Below are 10,381 nucleotides of genomic sequence, written 5' to 3'. Positions count from 1 at the left end.
ACAGAAATATGTTCAAACTTTCATAACCTGCTAAATGTTGTAATGTAAAATGAACATGGTAATTAGGGCGGTGGCCACAAAAATTAACACTTTTGTTTTATTATTTACAAGAATTGTATTTTACGCAGTATATTTCTTCACCCTTTCATGTAGCAAAGGCCCATGCTGTGGAGAGAGGGTCAAATGTAACCAGCGCTCTGTTTCCTAGCCGGACAAGGTCTAGCCTAGCCTAGATGCTGTTACACTAATTTATAGGTGACTCTAGTTGCTGATTGGTTGCTATGGGAAATATCACTGACTGCTATTGGTACAAAGCAGATCAGTCATAGCAGCACATAAACATGGAGTTTCTATCAGTCCAGACAGCTGAATCCTTCAGGAGAAGTGTCAGGAGACTGTTATCTTGTTATCTGCCTATTGCTTTATTGATAGGCTGCTGGGGGGGTGGGGGGTTCACATTACTCCAACTTGCGTAGCAGCAGCAGTAAAGAGAGACTGAAGCTTATCAGAGTACTGTCACAAGTCATTCTTATTGGATGACCCATGAACTAAAGAATAGTGATGGGTGGATCTGACCCGTTTCACTTTGTCCAAAATTTGTTGAAACATTGAAAAATTGCAAAATGCATTAAAGTAAATTGACAACAATTTTTTTTTGACTCGCAAAATTTTTGTCTACGGCTTTTTTTTCACTGTGAAACCTGGCAAAAGATTTTGCTGAATAACCATCAGTGAATAACCATCCCCAACTTCTAAGTACAAATATGGAAAGACTTCCCCACTTTGTGAGAAAACTACCACCATGGATACTGAATTGACTGGCAATAATGTTTTTCAGGAGGAATTTGATCCTTGGGATTATTTGGATACATACTTTAACCTAGAATCCAGCATAATTGTGGCAGATGACTTTCTAGATTTTACTATACACTAAACAGTTGTTTATTTAGCCTTTTTTAAACTGAAAAAGAAATCAAAATATCCTTCATCAGTTGTCATTCTATAGTTCTCATCCTTGAATGGCATTTGGTCTCTGTTTATCATCATGTGTGACTAAAACCATTGTGTTCTACACATCATGAGGGGAATGTAATAAAAGTTGGTAACGGAAAAACTATTCGCAATGCGAAAAGTTATGCCTTTGTGCGAACAAATTTTGCTTTGTGCAAATTTAATATAGCTTTTGCGAACCTGGAAAATGTTTAGCGACCACTTCCGACAGTGGAAGACCATTTGCAAATTTTATAGTTTGCGCCAATGCGCGGTAAATGTCATAAAACGTCTTAATGAAAAAGTCGCTATGTTTGCGACACATGGGGCATTTTGCCATCCAAGATTAAACGTGTTTACAAAATGCCCCTTGCCGGACCAGTGAGAAAACATATTAGGCACAGCTGCTTTCCAAAGTAGCCTGAACTTTCCTCTTGTATGTTTCTCCACTGGTTGGCTACCGATAATATCTCTGCATGTATTGCTGATCTGCCAATATCAGTGGGAGACTGTCACCAGTTTTTGTTGGACATAACTTTTGTATACGATTGCTGTACGATTGCTGTCAGCGGCAGAACATTGTCTGATCTGTTATTTTACTACTTTATTTGATCTGAAAGGTTAGTGACAGGTCAGAGATTGCGACGTCCCCAGCGTTCGTCCGATATTGTAGGTATATCTGCACGTCTTTGTCCAGCTTTAGACTGTTGATACAATGTAAGACAAAGCAGCTGATTAACAGACCTTGCTTTGCTGGGGAACCAAGACTTTAGCAACATTGTTTAAAAAGTATCAACCAGGAGTTGTCAACACTGCCTTCAATAGCAATTGTTTTTACAAATAATTTTAAAAGCACTGAAAATGTTTAATTAATGTATATTGAGAAGGTTGTTTAGAATTTGTTTTCTTTAATTAGGCAAATTTTTATTTTTGGGTGGACTTGCTCTTTAATTTTATTGGAAGCCAGCTTTCAGAAACCACTCCCAACTTCTAATTACAAAAACAGATAGAGTTAGTGAACAGTCGTCATTTCAGCTTTGTTAGGAAGCTAACAACATGGATACTGAACTCACAGGCAAAGATGTTTATGAGGAAAAATTTGATCCTCGGGCTTATTTAGAAACATTCTACAACCCAAATTCAGGCGTTATAGTAACAGAAGGTTTATTGAAATTTACTTTGCGAAAACTGCATGAGACATTTACTGTGCGTAAGTATCATATAAATTTCTCTTCTACCAGTCTTGAAATTTGTAATTTCAAACCTATGATTTTTAATACTATACACCTGTTATAATTTGTCATCTCAGACTGAAGTCCTTAGCGCTAAGTTTTCATCTGACAGTCGGATAAATGTAGTTCATACATGCGATTCTCCTTCATTTCCTGTTTCTTCACAAAATCCGACACGTCGCATGCGTTTCATTGCATGGCGACGTGTCGGCACCAAACACATTGTGGAGTTCCTCCCTTAGGGGGTTATTTACTAACCTCCAAATACCCAAAATTCCCCGAAATCCAAAAAATGTGTGATTTTTTGTGTTATAATAGGCTTTTAAAAAAAAATTGCGTTTTTTTTCAGAACTTATTAAACCCCGAGGGCTAAAAAGCCTGAATATAAAAACACGCATCTCAAAGCTCTTGAAGTTGCATACAAGTCAATGGAACAGTCCCATTGATTTTTGGTTGTGACGGGGGTTTCAGGGCAATTTCACAATGTTTTCAGAGCTTTCGGTTGAAAAATCGTGAAAAGATGAGCTTTTCCTGCAAAGCTAATTTTCGGGAAAATGTAATAATAAATAAGCGGTAAAAACCGGAGCAGCTTAAATCGGAATTTGGACCTTGATAAACAACCCCCTTAGTGTTGCTACAACCAGATCAAGTATTGTTTTCCTATATGGAAGAATTTTACCATAAGTCTAACCAGAATCCACAAACAGCATAGACAAGTAACAGTTCAATAGAAAAGCTACAGCTTGTAGATTGTTTACAAGCAAACAGATTTTTTTTTTGCAGTTTTTGCAGGTTTATGTTTACAAATACAAACTGTGTAAGATAATTACTGTAGTTCATGCAAGGCATATTTGCCTATTTCTACCAGCATAGAAAGTTACTGCTGCCTTGCCTCCAGTTGACGTGGATAGTCAAATGTCTGTCACCAGTACAGGTAGAGATTTGAATGTCAACCTCTTTAAAATGGTTGTTCATCTTTGGGATAAATTTTAGTATGATATAGAGTATTATTCGGAAACAATTTGCAATTGTTTTTTATTTCCAATTTAAGGTTTTTGAGTTATTTAGCTTTTTATTCAGCAGCTCTTCAATTTGCTGCCATGCTTTGATTTGAACAAGAGACTGGAATATGAGTAGGAATGAGCCCGAATAGAAAGATGAGTAATACAAATTAGAAATATCAATACATTTGTAGCCTTACACGTCATTTGCTTTTTAGAAGGGGTCAGCTACGCCCATTTGAAAGCTGCAAAGAGTCAGAAGAAAAAGGCAAATAATGATAAAACTATGAAAAAAATACATTATGAAAACCGATTGAAAAATTGCTGAGAATTGGCCATTCTATAACATACTAAAAGTTTCCTGAAAGGTTAACCACCCCTGAAAGTATTTTTAACAGTACCCACAGCTAATATTGTACATTGTCACCAATTTTATTGAATAGCAGAGGTATATCTATAAAGGAAACAGACCCTGCAAATGTTGGAGACCCAGGAACTATAGGGGGACCTATGGGACCTATAACCAGCTGCAATAAATGTTCATGGACCCATTGATGTTGCTGCGGGGCCCCATAACTAGTAAGTCCCCTGCTGGCAAGTGTATGTAGTTCATTCAGTAAACAGATCTCCATAGAAATAGTTAATGTTACTCTATAATAACCAGTCATTCCCACTGCTGGAAATTTTTTGTAGGATATGGTCCTTTAATTTAATATATAGATCCCAAAAGAAACAGCTGATGTTACTCTATAATGTGCAGTTCATATAAATAGTTGCATTAATGAATTTACTAATTTTGCAGTTAGCTGGGGTAAATGGAGGTTGCTGTAAGTTTAAACCTACCGAACTGCCCCTGTCACGCTGCTTTGCCTGTCATTGATTGATGCAGGAGTTACAAACATTTCTAAGCAAGTCAGTGCATTGTTTGTGGATGTTTTGACAACTTTCTACATAGGATGCCAACATTTTTAAAAGGGAAGAAAGATAAAAGTATAGGTAAGTAGGTATTTATTCCCAGAAAAGGTAACACCCCTTTGACAGTCTATTCAGTTATAACATAGGCAGAAGGTGGATGAGAGTGCAAGAAGGGGAGAGAACAAGGTCGCTACTTTTCTGCAGTATGATATACATCAGTAATTGTCTGCATGGCTGTGTGGTTGTTTGTCACAAGGCAGGAATGCCTATTTGTGGGGAGAGAGACTCTCAGATGGGGGTCACGTATACAGAAAGAGTTTCATACATGTGTATATAAAAAAAAAAACTCCTCAAAGTAATGACTCAGTGAAAATGTTTGATTTTTGAAATGCTGAGTCTAACTATGCCATTGCAAGGGAGAAATTAACCAATGACCATTCAAAGTATGTGACTGTTTAAAGTGCATAAGCAACCAGTGCATTACTAGGAGATGGGTCATATCAATGCCCAGTATTAAACAAGTAAGCCTGGGCGTGATGATGTAATCATATAGGAAGTTCTCAGTGTGTCCGATTTAAAATAGGCCACTCCCTTCAGATTTTTAGTTTATCTAGGAAAATTATACATTGCTTTTTTTAGATGAACCTGAGGTTTCTAATTCTGTCTGCAATTTTTTTGTATTTTGACTTCTGGAACAAGATTTAGAGCTCTAACTCTATTTTGTTTTTATTTAGGGCACTAAACTATTTTTCATGATCTAGGGATTTATACCAAAAAATATTTAATTTTATGAACAAAAATACAACTGGTTTGGAAAGCCTCAATTGTCTCGAATGTGCCAATACCAAATATGTATAGTTTTATGGAGATTTCTGACTTCTACAGATCAAAAACTCCCAGCAGTAAATTACTGAGTTTTTATGGAACAATTTACTTACCAAAGCCAAAAAATCCTGGAACAGTAGACATCCATATATTCAGGGCCGGATTTCCTGCGTGGGCACCCCCTAGGCCACGCGGTCCTAGTGCTTGCCCCCAGTGCCGATTCTACTTACAGTGCCGCCTGAGGCGGCTCCTTCAATGCCGCCCCTCCCTCGCCGGCAGGAACACTAATGCGAAGAGTGCAATTGCGCTCTCTCGCAATAGTAAAGCCGAATTTCCGGTTTAAAATCCGGAGATTCGGCTCTTAAAGGTACCAGGAGCGGCTTTTTGCTGCCCCTGGAAACCTCTCCTGCGTTGCCGCCTGAGGCGAGTTTCTCAACTCGCCTCATTGGCGACACGCCCCTGCTTGCCCCCACTCTGCCCCCCCATTACCGCATGCGCCTAAGCTGCTTGTCCCCGGTGGTCATCAGAATGTGGCTGGATGGCATGCTGCCCCTAATATTTTACAAACCTAGGCGTGGGCCATTGTGGTCTCACCACAGATCCGGGCCTGTATATATTTTTGAAAAGTTCATATTCTCTTCAATCCAAAATGCTTAACTATGTCTTTCTACTACAATGTCTTCTACACAATGCCTTCCCAAAATTGGCACTTCTGATGAAATACCTGAAAATCTCCTCAAACTTCAACTTTCTAGCATCTTGTCTCCCACGTAGTATTAGGTACCGAGAAATATCTGGCGTTCCTATTTAGGATATTACGCATGTCTACTGGACACATTAATGCCCAAAATACATAGATTTACCAAATTCGTTAGTACACAACGAAAAAAAAACACCAACTCAAATTATACTTTAAAATGGCAAAGTCTTTATCAAGAAATAACTTACAGAAACTCTGCTTCCTCTTCAGAAAAGGCAACAGGGCGACCATCCATCGATCGGCACTTGATTTATCCTCCCTGGCTCTCTGCTGCTGGATCCTTTAGCTCACACATTCTGTGCTTTCTCGACTGCAACGGTGCTTCCCACATGAACTCTCTGTGAATCTGCGGTGCCATTGTTCCTATGGGGCCATTATCTCTCTCTCACTACTGTACAGGCTCAGGCACTGCTGTATCCCACAAAGAGCGAACACCTACACGCAACGTGCATCTCATGTCAGGGATGAGCGGGAGGCATAACGAACAGCAGGCAAGAAGCAGCAGAGAGAAGAAGACTGCTCTGGGAACATCAGGGTCCCCATTTATTATTATTATTATTATTATTATTTACCTGGCGGGGAGAGACCGGGAGAGGGGAGGCCCTGGGCTGCTGTATCCTCCTCCCAAGAGCTGGGGGATGTGCCAGCTGTGACCCTGATGGGGAGGGGAAGATTTGAGTGCAGCACTTGCCAGGAGGGAGGAGAAGTACCAGACAGCAAAGCAGCGCCCCACCCTCACTGCTGCAATGTTACTCTCATTCCCAAAGCCTTGCTCACCGGTTCCTATAATGTGCTATTGGATCGGTTTTAATGTCCGGACCTTCCCGTCCAGTGTATCCATACATCTTGGATAATGAGCAAATGCAGAAGGCGCCTCGGGGGGGTGTTGGTAATTGCACCGCGGCTGGCACCGCAGATCCACAGAGAGTTCATGCTGGAAGCGCCGCTGCACTACAGAAAGCACAGAATGTGGGAGCTAAAGGATCCAGCAGCAGAGAGCCAGGGAGGATAAATTAAGCGCCCGTCAATGGATGGTCGTCCTGTTGCCTTTTCAAAAGAGGAGCGGAAGCAGAGTTTCTGTAAGTTATTTCTTAATAAAGACTTTGCTATTTTAAAGTATAATTCGTGTTGGTGTTTTTTTTCATTGCTTACTATTTTTTAAAACATTTTTTTGATGTTACTGGTCCTTTAATGTGAGGTACCTCAGGTTCTGTGCTTGGTACTCTGTTGTTCTCCTTGTACACTTTCTCTTTAGGAGACCATATATCTTCATTTGGCTTTAAATCTCAACTTTATGCCAATGACATTCATATTTAATATATAATCATATATTTAGACACCCCTCACTAACCGATGATGTTAAAACCCAGAGAGCAGACTGCTTAGTAGCTATCTCTTCCTGGATGAACTAACGCCACCTCAAGCTCAACTTGGCCAAGACTGAGCTCATGGTCTTTTCACCTAAACCAAGCCCTTCCTTTTCTCTTCCTTTTACTTTTACTATTGATGGCATGACCATTAACCTGGTTAACTCTATGCTTGGGGGTCATCTTTGACCAGTCCCTCTCCTTCTCTAATCATATTAATAAAACTGCCAAAACCTGTCATTTTTTCCTCCACGATATAGCCAAGATACTCCCATTTCTTTTACTATTAACAGCCAAAACACTAATCCATGCCCTTGTTTTATACAGTTTAGACTATTGCAATCTCCTACTAACCAGTCTCCATGACTCCAATCTCTTTCCCCTCCAATCAATCTTAAACTCTGCTACAAGGATCCATCTGCTCTCTCCTAAAAGGGAACCTGCTCAACCCCAACTAAAATCCTTAGCATGGCTGCCTGTTAATCTAAGGATAACATATAAACTCCTTCTACTAACATTCAAAGCCCTTCACTCCTCTGCTCCTACATTTCTTTTCTCTTGCTATAAGTTCCTGCTTGTCTTCTCCGCTGCTCTCAGAGCCACCTTCTCTTCACAACATCCGCTACCACCTCTCGTCTCAAACCCTTCTATCTTGCTGCTCCTTCCCTCTGGAATTCCATCCCTGAATTCCTCCATAAGGAACCCTTTCTCAATCTCTTCAAGAAAAAAAGAAAAAAAGAGTCTACCTTTTGGAGCACTAGAATATTAGCCCAGTCCTGTGCCTACTGACTATGCCTTACCTTGTGCACTTTTTCATCTCAAATTTGTGCCTGTATGTTAGCCTACCATCCACTTAGACTGTAAGCTCTATGGGGCAGGGACCTCCTTCCCACTACGTCTCCTACAACATAGCACTCAAGCTCTTTGTCCTGATATGGATTCTGTATATATTTATTATGCGATTTGTCTACCCTATGTATACTTTTTATATATATATTGTACTTGCACTTTTACTGTACTCCTTAACAGTGCTTTACAAATAGTTATACATACATACAAGGGTAGGGTGTAGGGGCTGATTCTTCATCCTGCATTTATCTGCAGACCAAGAATTAGTTTAGTATGGCAGTAACTGTATAGAAATTGTAATAGTGCTTCTGAAAGAAACACCAATGCATAGTATCAGCCCATTACATTTAAATAGCAATCCTTTAATTTGGGTGCAAATGGTTGGTTAACTAGATTTTGAACAGAAAACTCATTGTGTTACATTATATTTTTATATGTTGTTACTAAAGACCTGCAGAAAATAAATTGATATAACATTCTTCGTCATCTTAATTTATTGATCAGGTGGAGTGAAAGGGGAAACACTTATTGACTTTGGCCAAGGACCAACAATTTATCAGGACCTTTCTGCATGTGAATCTTTCAAAGAGATAATCGGTGCCGAGTACACAGACTGTAACCGGGAGTACTATGAAAAAACCCTGAGAAATGAACCAGGAATATTTGACTGGACAACTGTTATACAAGCAGTCTGTGACCTGGAGGGAAAGGGGTAAGGGACTATTTTATTATTAGTCCTCCCAAAACATTATCGTATGTCCCAGGGGTGGTGTGCCATTTTTTTATATTTAATATTTAATGGGGAAAAAGGCCTGTTTTCTCTATATCATATCAGTGGGAATTTAAGCCTTGATATCAGTGAGCACAAAGACTGCTTTTAAGAAATTGCAGACCTAAGGGAAAGGTAACCCTTTTATAACAAACTTCTATAATAGAGATCACAATAACTGGAAAAGTGGTTGTGATTATACCATTATAGTTGGACTAATTAAAGCAAAGTCCTGAATATTGACACAAACATAAAAAAAAACATAAAATAAAGAAGCCTACATATAACATCAGTGATTATATGATTGTTTTGCCACCAATATGGATTTATGCAGCTTGGTAACTATGATGTGCAAAGTGTTGTAATGTAAGATTAAAGGAAAGTTCTGATTGCCTTGATTGATTGTTATGGGGTAGTTTAAGCAAATGTTCACTCCTTTTTTGCATATAAGCCCAATGTGATCTTATGACTCATATCAGATGTGATGCTATCTACAGGTAGAAGTAAGTTACATAGCAGATTTGTAATTACCGGATAAAATACTTACTTTTTTCAGTACAACAGTGGACGAGAAGAGAGAAAAACTGAAAAAGACGGTGACAAAGATAATTAAATGTGATCTAAATAAAAGAAATCCTGTGGAACCTCTGGTGCTGCCCAGAGTTGACTGTGTAATGGCCATTGGGTGCTTGGAATGTGCCCGTGATCTGGATAGTTTTTGTGATGCCCTTAAGAACATTTCATCTTTGCTAAAAGTGGGAGGGCATTTAATAATTGCTGAGCTTCTTAATTGTACCTACTACTTGGTAGGAGGCACAAGGTTTTCTTGTGTAACATTAACTGAGGAATTCATGAGAAATGCTATAACTGATGCCGGCTTTGCTATAATAGACCTGGAGGTTCAGGCCAGAAAGCCCGACAAAGAGCAGTACAAGATGTTTGATCACGACTCATCCATATTCGTTCTTGCACGCAAACTGCAGTATATTGAGGTTGGAAAGGATAGTATATAATATACAGCAGATCTGCTTATGTCTATTCTCTACCAAGGTTGATTTAAACAGTCATATAAAAATATATTACCTATTCTGAACTCTATTAAATGAAAATACATTTTGTTTCCAATTTAACTCTCTCTTTGAGTCATGCAGGTATCACCTAAAGAATTTAACAGTCCCTAAACAATAATGTCTTACTATTTTAATGTTTAATAAAAGAAAAAATGACATGTTGACAACAGTGAGATAACTGCTGTAGAACTAGAAGAGGTGATTTTAATTGGGAATATCCTTGATAATTAAGAAGGTCTAGGTTGGAAAGCTATCATTACAACAGGGTTTTAGAAAGGTTTATGTTCTCTTTATGTTTACTGTTCTTCAAAACTGGTTAAATAAATGTGGCAATATGCTGTGTTCAACATGAACTTAATTAATGTGCTTTCCTCAAATATTATTTGTTATTTTTTTGTTTGGTTGTACTGTACTAAATTATATCTACATGTTCAAACTAATAGAATGCATCACAGGGTAGAAAATAATATTTTGTTGTAGTTACATTTTAAAACACTTTATTAGTCCATATTAAAATTGGACAGTCTACAGTAAGCAGAAAATAAGGTCCCTAACACTATTCAGGACCTTATTACAATAGGTATAGGTATGATAATCTTTGCT

At 38.6% G+C, this 10,381-nt stretch overlaps 1 protein-coding gene across 2 annotated transcripts; it reads left to right on the top strand.

Moving 5' to 3' along the window:
• The first annotated feature begins 2,015 nt into the window (after positions 1–2,015).
• LOC108696501 (indolethylamine N-methyltransferase) lies at positions 2,016–10,131 on the top strand. 2 transcript variants are annotated; one of them, XM_018225937.2, is made up of 3 exons: positions 2,016–2,200; positions 8,444–8,651; positions 9,265–10,131. In XM_018225937.2, the coding sequence occupies exons 1-3, from the start codon at positions 2,047–2,049 to the stop codon at positions 9,719–9,721; spliced, it is 819 nt and encodes a 272-aa protein (XP_018081426.1). In that variant the 5' UTR covers positions 2,016–2,046; the 3' UTR covers positions 9,722–10,131. The 2 variants fall into 2 exon arrangements, with proteins under 2 accessions (XP_018081426.1, XP_041425241.1); XM_041569307.1 differs by lacking the exon at positions 2,016–2,200 and adding an exon at positions 6,726–6,802.
• The last annotated feature ends 250 nt before the right edge of the window (positions 10,132–10,381 follow it).

This window comes from Xenopus laevis, chromosome 7L (genome assembly GCF_017654675.1).
Source record: "Xenopus laevis strain J_2021 chromosome 7L, Xenopus_laevis_v10.1, whole genome shotgun sequence".
In the NCBI taxonomy this organism is placed as follows: Eukaryota; Metazoa; Chordata; class Amphibia; order Anura; family Pipidae; genus Xenopus; species Xenopus laevis.
Note: the sequence above shows the minus strand (reverse complement) of the source record. Positions and strands in the feature narration are given on the sequence as shown.